Consider the following 18,343-nt stretch of genomic DNA (forward strand, 5'->3'; position numbering starts at 1 on the left):
GGTGGCGCATGGGGCCAATGAGAAGAGAGGGAGCGGGCGGGAGGCGCGGAGTGACAGCTCGCGGGGCCAATGGGCGCGTGAGGCCGGGGCGCAGGGCGCTGAGGGGCCCGTCCGCCCGCAGGCAGCACGGAGCTGACGGGCAGCACCAACCTGATCACGCACTACAACCTGGAGCACGCCTACAACAAGTTCTGCGGCAAGAAGGTGAAGGAGAAGCTCAGTAACTTCCTCCCCGACCTGCCCGGCATGATCGACCTGCCCGGCTCCCACGACAACAGCAGCCTGCGATCCCTCATCGAGAAGCCTCCCATCTGCGGCAGCTCCTTCACGCCCCTTACCGGCACCATGCTGACCGGCTTCCGCCTGCACGCCGGCCCGGTGAGCGCCTGGGGAGGGCCGGGGGGGTTGGGGGTAAGGTGAGGGCCCTCTGACCTCAGCCCCTGCAGCTGCCGGAGCAGTGCCGCCTGATGCACATCCAGCCGCCCAAGAAGAAGAACAAGCACAAGCACAAGCAGAGCCGCACGCAGGACCCCGTCCCCCCAGGTAGGACTGTGCCCTGCAGGCTGTGTGCCCTGCTAACTCTGTGCCACACTCATCCCACCTCTGCTTCCTGCAGAAACCCCCTCGGACTCAGACCACAAGAAAAAGAAAAAGAAGAAAGAGGAGGATCCAGAGCGGAAAAGGAAGAAGAAGGAGAAAAAGAAAAAAAAGGTAGGATGGGAGACGGCACGCTGCTCCGCTCTGCCTGCCCCAGCCCTGTGCCAGGCTGCAGTTGGGCAGCTCCATGCATTTGGCCCCAGCAGTGCTTGGCCCCACCGCAGTTTTACAAGGCCTCATGCCTATCCTTCTTCTGCAGAACCGACACAGCCCCGAGCATCCAGGGGTGGGCAGCTCGCAGGCCAGCAGCAGCAGCAGCCTGCGGTGAGGCTGCACTGTGCTGCTCAGTGGAGCTCCCAGCCCCAGCTGCCTGCTGTGGACTCATCTCTCTCACAGAGCACAGCAGGGAAGTGTGGGCAGTCATGGCCCCCACTTGCAGAGAGCATGGCCCTACAACCCTCCTGCTTGCACTGTGTGGCCGATGGGGACCTGGTGACATGGACACTGCTGGAATTGGGATTGCTACTGTTGGCCTCTTATACCTAAACAACATGGTGCATTGGGATCTCTCTTTTTTATTCACCTTTTAATTAAAGTCTGCTCTGAGGAAGAGCTGGTGCCAGTGGCGGCTCTGACTGTTAGCCAGCGGGGCAGGGCAAGGAGCAGAGGCCTTTGCTCAGCACCATCATACTCCAGCCCTTGCAGCTTTCTGGGCTGTGAAGAAGAAAGGGCAGGAGAACACAAGTAACCTTGGTACAGCACTGTGTCCCCCAGGGCTGCCCCCGTGGGGGCTCCCACAGAAGAGCCAGAACCTCACTGAGTCCCGGGATATATTCCTGCTTAGGGCCCTGACAGCTCCACTTACCTGCAGTGGGAGTGCTGTGCCCCAAAGTGTCCTGAGGAAGCTTGTCCCAGCTGCGAGGCCAAAGGGGCTGTGGCAGCTCTGTGAGACTGGGCCCAGCACTCCTTGGCCCCCTTCCTTTCCACTCCAGAGGAGGAAGGGAAAGCTGAGAAATGAAGGACAGGAGCCTTCAGGGAATCCTCCGTCCCTGGACACCACACAAAGCACACGCATGCCCGCTGAGGTGGCTCATTAAATATCCTTTTATTCCTCATTTTTAAAATGGCTAATAATAATAAAAAACAATGGCATGGCTCTGCGGAGGCCACAGGAGAGATATTGCCATAGAGAAAGAGTCAAGTAGTGCGTGAAGTTGCGTGGGCCCGGTGCAGGGTGGGCTCCCCAGCAGGGTTGGGGGTGGTGGGGCAGCACTGGGCTCCTTGGCTGCATTTTTGGCATGTGATGAGAAAATATTGCTTGACAGGGATGTGACTCACTGGCCTTCTTCTTCCCCAAATGGAAATAAAAACAATCACGGGACAGCCAGAAAACCTGATCACCCATTAAAAAAGAAAAAAAAAACAACAAGCCCTGGGAAACACTAAAAAAAGAAAACCAAAATATATAGTAAAATCTGCAGGTGCAGAAAGGCTGCAGCCCTCACCTGCTCCTGCATGCCAGCAGCTCCCCCAGCCATTGCCTGCTTCACCTCTGTAGCAACTGGGGAGATGCCAGGCACAGGGGCTCCAAATCCAAGCACCCTGGAGGGGAGCCTGCAGCCTGATAGAACCCAGCAGGGGGCTTCAGGATCCCCCAAGTCCCAGTGTGGCATCGGCACCCTGTGACCCCCAGGAGCCCCTGAGTATATCCCCCTTCTCGTCCCTTGAGCACAGGGGCCCTGGCCCCAGAACCCTGTGACACGGTGGTTCAGGTGGGAAAGGGGAATGGGTGGTTTCTTCCTCTCTCTGGGTAAGATATATAATTTCTGCTTTTTTTCTTTTTTTTTTTCTTTTTTATTTTTTTAATATTTTATATTTATATATATAGATATTTATATATACACACACCTGGTAACTCAGAAAGAGAAAAAAAATAGAATCCGTAACAATAATAATAAAAAAAAGTTATTCTGGTTTAAAAACAATCCATTCCTACCACGCTAGGCGAGCGATTGATTGCACAAGGCCCACAAGTGGCTGCCCGGCCAACGGTGGCAGGGCACGAGGCTGCGGGACACGGCCCCCCCATGGCCTCCACACCTGGCCAGGGCAGCATCCCTGCCCCACACAGTCCTGCCGGGGTGTGAGTCAGCGCCCGAGTCCCAGGAAGGGGTGGAAAAAGGGAGAAAAAAGCCCTGGGGCTTCCGGCCCATCTCCTCATCCCCGTCGGCTGGGGGCTGCAGAGCGTCCGTGCCCATGGAGCCCTCTGGTGCCAGCGGGTGCCCAGCCAGGAGGTGAGCAGGCGAGCGGCTCTGCCCCTCATACTGAGATCTCGTACGTGGTGCCCCCCACGCCAGAAACCTTCTTGACTCCTCCACGCGTGGGACTGCTGACAGGCACGGATCCCGAGCCGGGGGTGGCCGAGCTCAGGCTCTTGGGTTGCCCATTGGACTTGCTGTAGGATGTTCTCATCTGCATCTCGTCTCTGGGGAGGGAAGCAAGCACACGGGGTGAGAAGATGAGCACAGGGATGGAGTGTGGCAAAGCATGGGGCACAGGGCAGTGGGAAAGGGGAGAGTAGGATCCCAGCACGGCTGAGCGAAGATGCAGCCCTGCCTTCCCCAGGGACACAAGGCAGCCAAACGTCCCTCAAGCCTACCAAGAAGCCCATGAAGTCTCCTAGGGACAGCACCAGCTCCGTGCCAGCAGGACTCACCCCCAGCCCTCCCCGCATCCCCCCCAGCGAGGAGCTGCAGTGCACGCCCTGCGGGGCAGACAGTGCCAAAACTCACTTTGGTGCCAGTAACGGCTGCAAGGCCACCTCCTCGGTCTCGGGGACGCTGGCCTGAGACGCTGCTGGTTTTTGGCTGCTGTAAGACACAGATTTGCCCAAGTGGGGGGCAGCGGGCTGCTCAGGGGAGCCCAGGGAGCGCACCCGCAGCGCGTGGGAGGGCTCAGGCTTGCCAAAGCGGGGAGGGGCCGGGCGGGTGAGCGGATTCTTGCCCAGAGGCGAGCGCTTCGAATCGTCCGAGGAAGAGCTGGTGCGGGGGGCATTGCTGGAGCCTGGCGTCGACTGGATGCCCGAGTCTGCCAGCCCAGCATCGTCCTCCCTGCCCGCTGCGGGCGGCTGCTGGAGCAGTTTCTCCCGCTCCTGGATGGAAGCCACGATGTGGCGGGAGAGATTGTCATAGCGCACGGGTGAGGGCTCGCGGGGTGGCACATGCTTGGGTGAGACGGCGGCAGCAAAGCGGCCGTGCAGGTCGGTCTCTCGCTGCTGGGCGATGCGGGCCGAGAGGAAGGGTGATGTGTAGCCCACCGGTGGGTCAGGCTCGGGGCCGGCCTGCACCGACTCAAAGTCGGGGCTGTCGGAAGGTGTGAGCAGGCTGTCATACGACAGGCTCCCGTTGCGTGTCTGGTTCACCAGGCTCTTGTAGGAGGTGGAGGTGGTGCCCTCGGAGCGGATGGACTGCAGGTGGCCCAGTTCAAAGCCCGTGCCCTGGGCCGACTTGAGGCTGGAGGAGCGGGAGCCACTGGACAGCGGGTCGAAGGGAAAGCTCTTGCCAAAGGTGGGCGAGCGGAAGCTCTCAGGCTCCAGGCTCGGCTCTGAGCGGTAGCTGGGCTTGCGGCCGCCCTCGCCGATGGAGTTGGGCTCCTTCAGGCTGTTTACTCGGCTCAGCTACGGGACAGGAACACAGCAGTCACTCCTGGGAACGTAGGGGGCCCCCACAAAACTCTTACGCCCACCCCAAACCCACCACCCAAAAAGCCACAGCAAAGAGCACAAAAGCAGCCCCGTATGAGTGCCGCCTGTCAGCCAGCAACGTGCACAGCTTTACCTTGGCGCTGGTGGAATGGGGCAGGGCAGCTGAGCTGCTGCTGCTGCTGTATCCAGGCCGGTACTTGTACATGGTGGGTGTCGGGGGGCTGTCCTTGCCTAGCAAGCTGCTGTCTGCAGGCAGGGGAAGAGAGAAAGACACTCACACGTGTGGCCCTAATGCAAATGCTGCGGAGTCCTCCCTCCCTTCCCCAGAACCGGCTCTGAGCCTTAGGAGGACAGATCATGGAGGCGGAGGCGAGAGAAAAGGCTGGGGAGGAGCGCTCCAGGAATGGATGAAATGGAGTGGGATGGAAAACGGGTCCCCACAGCACAGTGTTTCAGGCAGGCACTTCTCTGTCCCTGTAGCGGCCCTGTTCACATCCCACCTCTCTTACAAAGCCAACGCAGGTGTTTCTGAGCACCATTTCGCTAGCGCTCAGGGAAGCAGGGCATGCAAGTCACACTGGCTGCAACAAACACAACCTTTGCCACCAAGCCAAGCCTGCCATTCCTTCTCCTCCTCCATCATGGCTGCGCTCCTGTGCCCATCTACAGCACAACAGCCCATAAGCCTGCCCACAGCATCTCAGTGGATCAGGACAAGCACCTTGCTGCCAAGCAGTGGTCTCAGCTTGCTTCCTGCTCTTTTCCGATGGATTAGAGCCGGCTGAAAGCATCCCACAGGCTTCTCCAATCACAAGGGCTGTGTGTAGCAGCCCGAAGACACAGGCGCACTCTGTTCCACAATGTGGCGGTGCTGATGTGCTTCAGATCTACCCTGCAGCCTGTTCCTGCAGCCCTGGCTCCTGGTCTGCTGGGCACAGCCCCGGGCTTCTCTCCCAGCGGCTGGCTGGGACCCTGCATGCCCTCCTTACCCTCGTTGGTGGCCAGGGTTAAGTGTGTCCTCAGGCCCGTGTAGCGGCTGAGGTCTGGCTTAGGTGGGGGTGGCGGTTCGGCATCAGCAGACTGGCTCTCCGTCACCTCCAGGCTTCCTTTGGACTGCAGAGACAAAGCGCAAAGGGTCAGCAGGGCACCGAAGCCTCAGCCCTCCCCTTAGCAGGCAGGGGGCATGCAGTGGCGTTATGGGGCCCTTGGTGCCCCTGGGCCCGTCCAACATCCTGAGCGCTCGAGGGCAGCACATGCCCCATGTGCTGGGAAGTGCCGTGGAAAGGGAAACCTCCAAACAATGCTGCAAGAGTGAAGGACGGGATAGGGAAGGGCAATGGAGTATGCAAAGCCTCATGTGGTCACTGCCACATGGGAGGGATGTAATTTCTATCCCAAGGGGACACAGAACAGGACAACACGGAGGAGGTGGAATGTGACAAGGCTCACTCGGTTCTTTACTCACGGATGCAGGCTTGCACCCCCGGGCTCCACGCAGGACCCCAACGTGGGGAGTGCTAACTCCTCCCTTCCTCACCTTCGTCCTCTTCAGCTCTGTCTGGATACCGTTGTCCATGATCTTGACAGTGATTTGGCCATCTGACACCTCAGGCCGCAGGAAGGGGGGTCTCACCAGCACCGTCTGCTCAGCCCTTGGGCGCCCCAGGTACCTACCAGAACCCAGGGAGAGAGAGCAGAGAATGTGGTGAAGGCCCATAACTGGGAGTACTTAAGTTGGGTACTGGAGGGCTGGAGAGGCACCATCACACTTACCTGGGGGCTGGGGAGCTACACAGGACCCGGCTCACATTCTTACAGCAACCATTAGTGAAGGGGTTGACACCACCTCGGAACTTGCCCGTCACCTGCGAGATGGGGAGCATCGCATTGGTGTGGGTGGCAGCCACGGAAGGTCACTGGACCCCCCCCACCCTCAGCAAGGCCAACCGGCTCAGGGTGCTCAAGATGTGACCAGCACAATTGTTGACTAGTGCCAAGGATGGAGACTCCCCCATTTCCTGGCCCCTGTTCCAGTGTTGGGACTATTCTCATGGAAGAAGCGTTTCCCTAATGTCTAATTGGAAACTGCCTTGGTTCAAGCTGCACTCATTGCTTCCTGCCCTTCCACTGCCCATTCTTAAGGGCCTGCTGGGCTCCTTCTTACCCATGACCATCCCTCAAATAGCAGCAGCGAGATCCCATTTCTCCAGGCTGCACAAATGAGGTGAGCTCAAACTCCTCTCACACACTGATGGCACTCCTCCCTCAACTACCTTGACAGAATTCCCTTGCTCAACCCACTCTATGTCTATCTTGCAGAAGAAAGCCCCAGAAGCCATCCCAATGGTCTGACACCAGCTAAGCACCCCACATCAGCCAGTAAACATACCTGCTCGTTGGTAGTGCGGCCCCTTGCCACAAGCACCACGTGGAACCCAGTAAGGCCAGCAACAGGAATGAAAAACAAGCTGGCCACACACATCACAGCCATACTGCCGGTGGGCAGCTAAGGAATATGCTGGAGGAACACGTAGCTGTAAATGTCCCTGTTCATTGCAGGGAAGTAGGACTAGATGACCTTTAAGGTCCCTCCCACTTCAAACGATTATATGAATATCACAGCTCTGCTCCACCACATCAACCCCCCAGTCCCACAACACTGTACCCCCTCCAGCCCCTTTCTGAGCCTTCTGGGAACGCAGAGGATACGTGACGGCCATGCGGACACCAGAGAGCTCTGCCTGGTAGAGGACATAAAGCAGACCAAAGCCGAACACCCCCATGATGTGCGTAGTGAGTGACAGCAAGAAGAGGAAGAAGTAACGGTAATTGCGTCGCCCGATGCAGTTGTTCACCCAGGGGCAGTGATGGTCAAACTCCTGTAGGTGGGGAGAAGACAGTGAGGGGTTTGGCTGGCAGCGCTTTGTGCCTGCACGAGGATTTTTGGGATTGATGGCTTAGCTCTGTGCCAAAATGCAGAAGCACCCCAGCAGCTGCTCACCTCCACACAGTTGTCACAGACGCTGCAGTGGGAGCAGCGCGGTGGCCGGTAGAAGCGGCAGGTTGCACACCATTTCATGCGCACCTGAATGCCCTTGATCTCCACTGTCTTATAAAGCGGAGCTCGAAAGTCATCTTCCTTATCCTCATCTTCTTCAGCTAGCAGAGAACACAAGCACAAACACATGTTGGGATGGGGAAGGGGGGGATGTGTCGTCAAACCCCAGCTGGCCTTCTTTCCTCCCCACCTGGAGATGCCCAGCAAAACCCTCCTCTATCCCACCATAGCCCCCCTAGGCTGTCCCAGGGATCACTAAATACAGGTAGAAAAGGTTGTGCCTCAAAACCACAACACCCATCTGAGCCCAAGGCAGCCCATACGAGGTGCCAGGACTTATGCGACTTTCACCACTTGATCCTACCAACCAGCAGGGCCATGAACCCAGACCAACCTCCCAGCAGCATCTGTCACCATCTGATCCCATCCAGACAGGGCAAGGAGAGCTCTTCCCAAGCGCTCTGGGATCAGGGAATCCTCTTTCCCCCTGAGGAAGGAACTGGCTCTATCCCAGATGACTCACAAGCTAGGTCACACTTACCTCGTGGGAATATGCCTGGGTCCATGAAGGTGGCCATGCTGAAGTTGGCCAGCACGAAGAGGAAGACGACAGCATTGTAGATGGGAATGACTGGGGAGACGTAGAGGCTGAGCCAAGGGCACCTGCAGACACAAAGCCTTTGTGACACCTGTCCTGCAGGCAGTCCCTTGGGCTCTGCAGGGCCAGGCTTGCCTGCTGCACCTGGCTACGGTCACAACAGCCCACCTTCCCTCCAAGAGCAGTGGCCAAATCCCCTGCAGAGGGGCTTCTGGAATGGCGAGGCCGCTCTGCCAGCTTTGGGGGCACCCCAAGTGCGTCAGCCATCCCCGTGGACCTGCTCAGGGGTATCTATGCAGAAAGTGCTCCAGCAGTCAACTGAGACACAACATGCATTCCTTCTTAGTGGTGACAAGAACAGGCAGAGCCAGTCAGACTGGCAGTGCCACGTGGGCTGCAAGAAGCTGCACTGGCATGGGGACGCAGGATGGATTTTGCTCCATCACCTAATGACACCCTTCCTTTGTCTCATCAGCGAGCATGGGTGGTATTTGGGGACCCCATAAGGGGACACAAAACCACAGCCTCGAGCCTGAACCCAGACAGGAGCTGCTGTCTGAGGCGCCCACTGCCCCAGCTGGCACCCAGCTCCTTCACAGGGCTGGGAGCAGGGTAGGAGCACCATCCCCACCGCCCTGCCCAGGCTGGGTGCAGGCTGAGGGCAGTGGGCTTCCCCCTCAGAGGCGCCAGCGTAATTCTCTAATCTGCTTTGCTGCTGGGAGTTTAATCCCGTGGATCTAGGGCAGCATCTGTCCCTCTCTTTCCCCCCCACCGTGATAAACACAGATGGATTTAGGTGCTGAGCGCAGAGGGGGCAGAGCGCAGTGCTGGGCGAGCAGGGCGACATATGGTGTCAGTACTGTAATCCAGCACAGCTCTCCAGCAGGGAGCGGCGAAGGTGGTGCACGTGCCGCCCCATCCCTCCTCCACCACCACATACTGCCACTCAGCTGAGAGAAGCAGTCAGACTGTGGGTCCCACCGCGTGGTGTGGCTGGTAGGAATGGCATCTGGGAGCACAGCACTGTGATGGCAGCCTCACCTTGGGCGATGCCTCCAATGGCACTGCCACTGCAGCTCGAGGAGTTCTCGGGGGCAAGGAGTGGCTCCTGCAGCCACGCAACACCAGCCACACTGGCCCTGCTGTGCAGCCTGAGAGCCAGTGGGACGGGTCTGCGCAGAGGGCAGGCTGTAGGGCGCTTGGGATGGGAAGGAGCCTCCATTTTGAGCAGCCCCAAGCTCTCAGGCAGGAGCATCATTACTCCAAGGGCAGACCTGCCAGCTCCATGCTGCCCTTCAACGGCAGATTGAGTGTCAGTCTTCGGGAAGGAGAAGCGACTGTAGAAGGTGCTGAGCGCCCTGGGACCAGCCCACAACCCCAGGCCTTATCAGGCATGCTGGATACCCGCAGCACAATGGGCGAGCTGCCAGAGGCTGTGCCCAGTGGACTCTGCACCCGAGCAGCAGGCCCAGGCTGTGCAGCCATCTCAGCACCGCCATGTCCCTGCCTTCTGCTCTCCAGAACAGACACGGCAGGAATGCGCGTCCCATCACAGCACAGGGCTGCCCCCAGCTCCACGCACGTCCCATAGAGCTCAGAGAGTTGGCTCCCAGAGCTCAGGCGTGGAGCACACCCATCTCAGAGAGCTGTTGAGACTTGTCCCTGGCAGCACATGAGAGAACTCAGAGAACCCAGCAGTCTCGGCCTGCCACAACCTGAGTCACAGCCCAACAGAAGCAGGATGTGCTGCTCCTCCACTCTGCAGACCCATCTGCAGCCACTCAGCCTGCGACACATCCTCAACTCCGTGAGTTCTGCACGAGGTCAACTCCTTTAAAAGAGAGTGCGCTACGAGGAACCAGACCCAGGCAAGAGAAGAGACGTGGGAGGACTAACTGATCTCCAGGGGAATTCCAGTCTGGAACCAGCAGTGTCCAAACCACCAAGCCAGGTTCATCCTTCGAGATGGAAACACCTCTGTCCTTGCCAGCTCTCACTCAGCAACACAAACCTCAGTCCAACCACCATGCATTCTAATGAAATTAATGTACTCATTCCTGGCCCATAGATACCAACCCTAGGCCAGGATGGACCAGAAGGAAGAAGCCCAGCTGACATACCAGAAACAATGCCTAGAGAGAGGCACAGAAGAAGAGCCTTTCAGGAGCAGGGCACAGAATACCACCAGTTTGCACAAAGCTTGAACTCGTGGAACTTTTTTTCCATTCCTTCCTTCCCCGCTCCAGCAGTTTCACAGGAACAGCCCCATGAGTGCTACAAGCACAAAGCAATGCCCCCCCAGCCCTGCCAAACAACCTGTGTGAAAGCATGCCGTGCTTTGCCACTCTGCTGGAGATTTAAATTGGTGTCTTAAAGTAGGTTAAATAACATCCACTGACCTACAATTAACGCAACTCTGCCCAGGTGTTCCTGCTCTGAACAAACCTGCTCAGCAGCACGCAGCCTGACCGCAGCTGTTCCTTACACTGATAAGCAGCTCCCAGCAGCCCCATAGCTTGCAGCTGGCACTGCAGGGTGGCAGCAGCCAGGACCAGGTCTGTGGGGCACGGCTGCCCCTGTTCATTATGTCCTGATGGCAGTGCAACGAAAGGAAGGCACTCGTCACCCTGAGAGCAGCATCAGGCACACCCGCTCTCTCTTCTCCTCCAGCTCTCTGAACCGGTAGCACAAAACCTGCTGCTTTTCGCAGCCCAAAGTAGCAAAATCTCCCTCGACAGCCTCAAAGCTGCCAAAGCACCAGGCTGATGGATGTTCTGGGTCCTGGCTTGGGTAAACCCTGCTGAATGACAGCACCAGCTGCCTGGAAGGAGTAAATCACACCAGCTCTGTCCTTTGGTCCTCAAATTACTCTTTTATTGCCCAGTTGCTGCCACGTGTTAAAGCTGCAGTGACCTTCCTGCCACCAGGAGCTGTGTTTGAGGGAGCGGCAGCAAACCATGGGGCAGCAGGATGCCATGCTGGGGTAAGGACACTGCCCCAAACACAGGCTTCCCCCAAGTGCTGGCCTCTGGCCCTGCTGGCCCATAGCTAGATCAGCTCCTCCAGGCTCTCTCCAGAAACACCAGACCCTCCCCATTTCCTCAAGCTGACACCAACAGCAGCAAAAGATGCACGCGGGGGTCAGGGTGCTTCTCCTTCAACTTTCCTTTGTGGCTCACAAATTGGTTACAAAATTCTGAAGAATAACAGAAACTGCCCCAGTCTGACAAACCACTTTGGAGAGCTCCAAAGGAGAAAATCATCTCTGTCATTTTCCCCATACAGGTCACAAGCTAATTCCCAGCCCAGATGGGGCTGAGAACTGCCAGCGAGACGAGCGAGTTATGCAAACATCTGAAGGCAGCAGTGAAGTGTCTGCCAGGAGCTGAAACTGAACAGTAGTGAGGTGCCTCGCTGTCCGTCACAGCAGCTCCCGTCTCTGGTTTGCCTCACGGGAAAACCAAGCAAAGTTCAGCTGGCATTGAACCACTCCAATGGACTGCTGCAGAGGGTGCTACGCTGCTTTCACACCCTACATCTGTCCCACAGTGTGACAGCTCACCCAGCATGTCGGCTCTGCCACCAGAAAAACCCTACTCAGTCCCTGCCCTGCTCCCATCACCCAGCATCACACCCCCAACACCTCCCCCCGCCCTCGTTGCTCTTTGGCCAAGCGACTGGGACTCACGTGAAGGCAAAGAAGAGGGTGGTGGCTCCCACTAGGAAGATGGCAGCAGCTGAGACCGGAACGTATTTGCTGGGTTTGAATCTCTTTCCAGATGCTGCTGGCATGTTGGAGCTCTGGTGGGGAATCTGCCCTGCAGCATAGCCCAGGCCCAGCTGGAGTCAAAGCAAGGCGAGAAGGGTAGGGGAGATGGAAGGGGCCAAAGCACAACCCAAGCCTCCTGGGTCACTCCCGGAGCAGGCTCTGAGCAGAGCAGGCTGTCTGCAGAAGTCCACTGTGGTCCCCGGAGCAAGAGGCCCTGAGGAGTCCACGCTACTCTCTGCCTTGCGAGAGTTCAGGGGTGCAGGGAGGGAGACTTAAAACCATTAAAAAATTCAGCACAGAGAACTGGATTGGATTTAAAACAGCTGTTAGAGCAGGAATGCTGAGAGCCCTTGAGAGCATGCAAAAAGCAGCTCCCCATGCAGCTTGCACCAGCCACCAGACACGAAGGTAAGCTTTCCGTGCTGGGACAGGAGCGAGGCAAGAAGCACAATGCGTGAGAGCACCCTGGGAAAGAGCAAGATAGCGGTAAACTTCTTGCAAAAAGCCACTCAGGGAAACCACTTCTCCTTTTCAATCTGATATCCACAGCCCCCTCCGGCCGCTGTCTCACAAGCGATCTGCCCAGCTTCCTTGCAGCGCTGCCGTGCCTCCTCCTCCTCCTCCCCGGAGGCGGTACAGAAGCACTCTCCCTGATTTCACCAGAATCTAGGCTGGCTGCCTGGCGGTGGCCATTTAATTTTATTTATTTCTCTCTTGATTGTTAAAGCCGAGGAACAGCTGGTGCAAGGTTGAGCTGTAAATCCTTTCTTTGCGAGGGGGGCTGGAGGGGAAGATCCGGTGGATTGTGCGTTTTCACCCTCTTCCTACTTGCTCCTTTCTCCTGACCCTCTGGGCCTTTCCACGGGCTTCGCTGCCACTCAGTCGTTGCGAATCAACAGGAATTGCACCAAATCTTCACTGTGGCAACCATTCCTGAGCAGCACAACAGCAGAGATCTGAAGGAACGCTTTTAGGGAGGGCTTTTATACCCCCGAAAGACAAGTGATGGTGGAAGCACTGCTGAAAAAGTCTGTATTGCCCATGGCCCAAGCGGTGTGGGGGCAGGTCTCAGTACATTCCAAACCACTCCATTTTTACTGAATGGAGGGGAGGTAAAGTTGCTCTTCATTAATCCATTTGTTCGTTCAAAAAACTCAGGGACATTGAGAATGCCACACCTCACCTAGAAAAAAGAGGACAGAAATAAATTAACAAGAGAAACGATCACGTAAAAATACTGAAACACCACCAAGCTGTCCAGAACAGTGAGAATGCATTTATCTGAGGAAGGAAACGGTCAGGAAGATGCAGAACCCTGTTGCAGGCGACTTCCAAGCCCAGCTCTGACAGCCCGATGCCAGAGCCCAAGGCCTGTCAGCTAACATCGGCGTCCCTCGTCACATCTGCAAACCTGCAGTGAGAGGAGGCTGTAATTAGCAAAGACCCAGCCAGCCACCTCACAGCCCAACCCTGAGGCCCTCCGCACCCCATTCATTGCAGAGAAACCCAAACTAAGCAACATACCCAGGACTGCACAGGACATACCCAGGAAATCTGCGCTGAGCCTGGAATAAGATTAGGGACCGTAAGACTGCTTGCCTTGTACCTTTCTACAGTTGTAACTCAAGTTCTAATGCTGCAAAACGCCTGCTGCCTCGAGGCGAAGGGGCTAATCAGAGGCCTACTGAGTTGATATTTGGGTGGAGGCTCAGGAGGAAGAGGCAGCTGGAATCTCATCCTCTTCCCCGAGGGCACAAAGCAGAGAAGCCTGTGGAGAACACCAGAGTCCTAACTAGGGAAGGGATTCGGAGGGCCAGGTTCCCACCAGAGAGCCCTGATGGCTTTATGGTGCCTTCAAGAGCGTCACCCGATTGACAGCGAGGGTGTAGGTGGGAGCGTCAGATTGCTGCAAGGCAAAATGTAGGGGAGAACGTACCTTTCTGCGAACTGAAGGAGGTACCAGCCAGCCCCAGAGCTCTTGAACCCACTGCAGCTCAGGGAAGAGCTGAGCACAGCTCCGATTTCATTGACTGTGACTGCTAGAGCCCCTTCTGGGCCATCTGTCACACACTCAGTGCCTCAGTGTTCCCATCACAAGGTCTCCATCACACCACTGACCCCCAGATACAGAGCCATAATGACCCTCTTCTCCTCCCAAATCTTTTTCTTAGGGGTAGATGGAATTCCGAGTGCTGACCAAACACTCACAAAGGCTGAGAGGACTGTTGCACAAAATTAAGGGCACAATTAGTTAATGACAAGAACTTATTAGGCTTAGATAACTCGGTCCCAAAGCAAGGCGTCAGCCAGCGGGGCTGACTAACCAAGGCACCACTCCCACTGCAAAAGGCCCTTCTTTCACAGAAACTTTTGAAACCGACTTTTTGGCTTTGTGATCGAGAGAGAAGAAAGCCAGCACAGCACAACAGGAGCACAGTGCCCCAGATCTGCTGGCTGGAAGCCCTGCTCTCACCTCCGGGCAGCCGGCCGCAGCAGCTCTGCGGGCGGGCGGGCAGCAGTCCTGGAGATAGGGTACCCCCAAGTTGAAAGATGACATCACTGCTAATTGCTTTAGCAGAAACCATCTGTTAATGTGCTCCTCAGCTGTAACAGGACACCCCGGCCCTTTGAAAGGCTCCGCCATGAGAACAGCCACACCTCAAATCCAAACAGATACTCACAGATTTAAGTTTGCCCCCATGCTTCTCCTCACCTCTCCATCCCATTCCTTGTGCAGAGCAATCTCCTTGTCCAAAACACTGTCCACAGACATTCCCCTTGGAGCCTGCCCCGGTTCAAGGTCCTGCTCAGCTCGAACCCTTTCCAAGGCACCACCTAATGACAGGTGCATACATTAAAGGGCTCCAACTCCTCTCACAGGGCGAGTCGGCGCGGTATGGCATTTGCAAAGGTCCACGTGAGAGCTCAGCTCAGTGCAGAAAGGAACATCAGGCAGTGCTGGAGCGAGCTCCCCACATCAGTGCAAGAGTAAAGACAGAAACACAGAATATCCTGAGTTGGAAGGGACCCAAAAGTATCACTGAGTCCAACTCGTAGCTCCAAAACTCAGGTCCTATGTTTGAAAGTATCGTCCAAAGGCTCCTTGAGCTCTGGCAGCTTGGGTCTATGAGCACTGCCACGAGGAGTCTGTTCCAGCGCCCAGGCACATTCTGGTGGAGAACCTTCTCTTTATATGCAAACTACAGCTTGGGCACCCGCATGTCCTGACTGCCAGGCAAGAGGTCCAATCCTCCTGCATCCTGGAATATTTGGTTTACATCTGAAATGCTGTGTGGCATGGCACTGCAGGCTGGGATCTCAGCTGTGTAATTTTAAGGCACCTTCTTCTCTTTTCTTGGGGCTAAACGATACCAAAACTTGACTATTCCTGTCACTTACCCTGATATCCTGGAGTAACACAAACTATTCACAGGATCCACCCTGCCTTTCCACAAATTATACTGATTCAGACCACATTCACACCAACTTCCCCAAACAGACGATCTCTTACTATACCTCTTCTCCTGCAGTCCTGCAATCTGCCCACTCCCAGTCTCTCCTTTCCCCTTCCAAACCTTTTATCCTCACTGCAACTCACCTGAAGAACGTATGTGCTCTGCTCCCATCCCGATCCTTTCTCTTCTGCTTCCAGCCCAGCAGCTCCTCCCTTCCATGCTTCTCAGGACCTGCCCTACTCCTTCCTCCTCCCAGTCAGGCTTTACTAGGCCTGTGTGTCACAGATTACTCCATTTTCCCTCTCCTCTGGCGTTTCTACCTGTTTTCCCAACCCTAGCACCTCTTCCTCTGTTGTGCTTTTTTTTTCCCCCGGTTGCTCTTATCCAGGACGACCCCAGGCTTCCCACTCCCAAGAGAGAGTCTAGGGTTCCCAAGTCAGCCACTGCCTTACTGATACTCCTGTCCCACAGATGGCTTTACTGCCTGGCAAGGGCTCAGCTTCTCCCTGAGCTTGTCCCAATGCCCCAGTTTCTCTGCACCCGTATTCTCATTCCCCATTTATGTGCTTCCATTCACGTGAGGAGCTAACTTCCAACTCCCTTCACCTCAGTTTCTGAGGCCTTGACTTAATCCTCCATTCCTTTCCTCAGGATATTTCCAAATGCCACCACTGCCACCTTCCACTTCTCTTTCAGTCCACATTGCCTTTTCTTCAGCTGGGAGTCTGACTCGGATTTCCACTTCTGCCAGCACTCACTCCTTGAAGCTCTGTGTTCCTCCTGTCCTTCCCACCATTTCCCCATCTCATCGCTTTCCAGCAACCTACCCACATACAGCCTGAACAGTTTGTGTTGCTTTGGGGCTCGATCTTTCCGAAGAATCAGATGGGACAAGAAAACACTCCTCACCATGCTCCGCGTTGCCAACAAGCAGTTCCTTTAAGCTCTCCCAGCCCTGAAGAAGGAAGCGCACACCTCAACGTGACAAGGTTCCCCGACACTGCCTTTTGTCACCGCCCAGGGAAAGGAGCTGGCACAGAGCAGAGAGAGTTCACTTTCAGTTATGTGCTCCATGGTGCGTCAGCTGCCTCCCTGCCCCAAACCAGTCCTGTTGAGTTTCCCCTGCACGGGTCAAACAGACAAACAATTCCTTCCGAGTGATGCAAGTCCCAGCCAGGGCAGATCCGGGACGACACAAAGACAAGATGTGCTCTACCTGTTCCCACCTTGTCTTCATTGCCTGCACCCAGGACCTGCACAGAGCAGGCGGCCCCAGGGCCGAATCTGCAGTCCCGAGCCTTGGCACCTTCTACTCACAGGATGAGAAACATGTCCCAGCCAGCTCCCCTCTGCACTGAGCTCACTGCACAAACCCCGCACAGCAAGGAGCCAAGAGGTATTCCTGCAACACAGACAACAGCCCAGGCAGCAGCTGCTGAGACGCAGGCTACAAGGGAAAGCGCAAAACCATCAGAGCAGGCAGCTGACAGCCCCTCAGTGCTTATCTCTGGCCTTGCTTATATTGCTCCCATTCCTCCCCTGCCCATCTCAGCGGTTTACATGGGATTAGCCCCATTTTGCGGACAAAGCAGGGAAGAACAGCATCTCATCCAATGTGTCCGCACCTTCCTCGATGCACAAACCCAGCCCTCCCACCACCAGTGCCCAGAAGCAGCAGTGAGCGGAAGAAACAAGGGGTGCAGCAGGAGAGGGGTGAACGCCCCAAAAAGCCTTGCCTAAAATCAGAGGTAAAGGTCTCCCGTTGGCCCTGCTCCACCCAGTTACCTCCTGCCTGACCTCAGGAACCATGAGAACAAAGTCCTCTGCTAAGGAACAACGCCTTGCTGGAGGTGATGATTAGATTAAGCCCGCTAAGTTGATCAACCTCCTCACTTCAATCTAGACAAGGCTGTAGTCATGTTTTATAGCCTAGAAAAGATCAGTGCAGGAAGGATGATCCCACAAACAACCCAATTCAGATATGTAGCAGATCAAAACGTGGAAGCTGGGGAGAAATCACATCCAAGGGGGCCACCATCAAGGGACACCAGGAAGGCAGAATCCCCCCCCTAAACCAGCGAGATGAGCAGGGTACAACTGTGAGATTTTGCTCTCACCTCAGGGAGATGCAACAGAATTCTCAGCTGCAATAACTTGGGATTAACACGTTTCACATTGATAATTTGGAGCTGCTTAGCAGTAGCCAGGCTGAACACCTGCCAGCACAGCCCATTATATCACCAACACCAGAGAACGTTGTGTGGAAGTGTGTTTCGAGGAGGAATTTCACTCTGGACAAGGCAGCAGCACATGGGCCAGGGCTCTGCAGCCAGAGAGCAGTCTTCAACTTCTGCTCACTTTCAGGCCGTGAGAACCAAATCCTGACAAAGGCTTTTAAAAACTGAAGTTGTCGAGATGTTCTCAGAAGTACCGTCAGCAAGAGGAGAGCCCCAGCTCCAGATGCGAGTCTGTGGGAAGGCTCTGTGCTACAGGCCGCTGCTGTGCCGGTGTCCACTCCTCAAACACAAACCCTGCCCACCCTCATAGCACTCAGGAGCACAACTGCACTCTGTTATCCCACCGTCCAGCCTCCATGCCTGCCCAAATTCCCCAGCAGCACCATCCAACTCTCCGAAGCAGCTCTGGGCTCCCAGCACCAGAAGGACACAGAGTTGTCAGAGGGGAAGCCTCACCAGATGTTGAAAGCTACGAGAAGATAGGCTCAGTCAGCCTGTAGAAGAGAAGGCTCTGGGAGACCTCACTGTGGCTTTCCAGCACATAAAAAGGCTACGGGAAAGCTGGGGAGGCACTTTCACAAGGACAGAGAGTGAATGAATGGTAATGGTTTTAAACCAAAAGAGGGGAGATTTTAATTAAGTATAAGGAGAAAACTCTTTACTCAGAGGGCAGTGATGCACCGGCACAGCTGCCCACAGAGCTGTGGGTGCCCCATCCCTGGAGGGGCCCCAGGCTGGGCCGGATGGGCCCTGGCCAGTCCCACTGGGCTGCTACCGAGCGTCCCTGCCTATGAAGGCGGTGGAACCGGATGGGCCGTAAGGCCCGCTGCCCCCGGCCGTGCTATCGCTCCGCGGCCCCGCGGGCACGGAAGGACACGGCGAACTCACGGAGACGCCGCGCGGAGCCGGATCGGCGCTGCGCCCGG

At 56.2% G+C, this 18,343-nt stretch overlaps 2 protein-coding genes across 2 annotated transcripts in view; one reads left to right on the plus strand and one right to left on the minus strand.

Moving 5' to 3' along the window:
- Nucleotides 1-2,020, plus strand: part of MED19 (mediator complex subunit 19) — a 2,209-nt gene extending 189 nt beyond the window's left edge. Inside the window, exons 2-5 of the mRNA XM_010711194.3 lie at nucleotides 104-378; nucleotides 447-543; nucleotides 617-711; nucleotides 857-2,020. Coding sequence (XP_010709496.2) covers nucleotides 104-378; nucleotides 447-543; nucleotides 617-711; nucleotides 857-925 — 536 coding nt within the window. The 3' untranslated portion in view covers nucleotides 926-2,020. The remainder of the gene's footprint in view (nucleotides 1-103; nucleotides 379-446; nucleotides 544-616; nucleotides 712-856) is intronic.
- A 452-nt stretch (nucleotides 2,021-2,472) lies between these two features.
- On the minus strand, nucleotides 2,473-16,186 carry ZDHHC5 (zinc finger DHHC-type palmitoyltransferase 5). The gene is made up of 12 exons (XM_003206327.4): nucleotides 16,090-16,186; nucleotides 11,645-12,908; nucleotides 7,900-8,021; nucleotides 7,302-7,459; nucleotides 7,010-7,179; nucleotides 6,690-6,792; nucleotides 6,074-6,165; nucleotides 5,838-5,970; nucleotides 5,290-5,413; nucleotides 4,434-4,546; nucleotides 3,390-4,273; nucleotides 2,473-3,082 (listed from the first exon to the last, which is right to left on the minus strand). Exons 2-12 carry the CDS (start codon nucleotides 11,746-11,748, stop codon nucleotides 2,917-2,919), a joined length of 2,169 nt encoding a protein of 722 aa, XP_003206375.1. The 5' UTR covers nucleotides 11,749-12,908; nucleotides 16,090-16,186; the 3' UTR covers nucleotides 2,473-2,916.
- Between the last annotated feature and the right edge of the window lie 2,157 nt (nucleotides 16,187-18,343).

Source organism: Meleagris gallopavo, chromosome 5, assembly GCF_000146605.3.
Source record: "Meleagris gallopavo isolate NT-WF06-2002-E0010 breed Aviagen turkey brand Nicholas breeding stock chromosome 5, Turkey_5.1, whole genome shotgun sequence".
Taxonomy (NCBI): Eukaryota; Metazoa; Chordata; class Aves; order Galliformes; family Phasianidae; genus Meleagris; species Meleagris gallopavo.

Coding starts and splice junctions, on each gene's coding strand:
- ZDHHC5 (XM_003206327.4), bottom strand. CDS start 11,748: ATGCCAGCAGCATCTGGAAAGAGATTCAAACCCAGCAAATACGTTCCG. Junction 7,460..7,899: donor CCCAGGCATATTCCCACGAG/GTAAGTGTGACC, acceptor GTTCTCTGCTAG/CTGAAGAAGATGAGGATAAG. Junction 6,793..7,009: donor GGTGTCCGCATGGCCGTCAC/GTATCCTCTGCG, acceptor GCCCACCGGCAG/TATGGCTGTGATGTGTGTGG.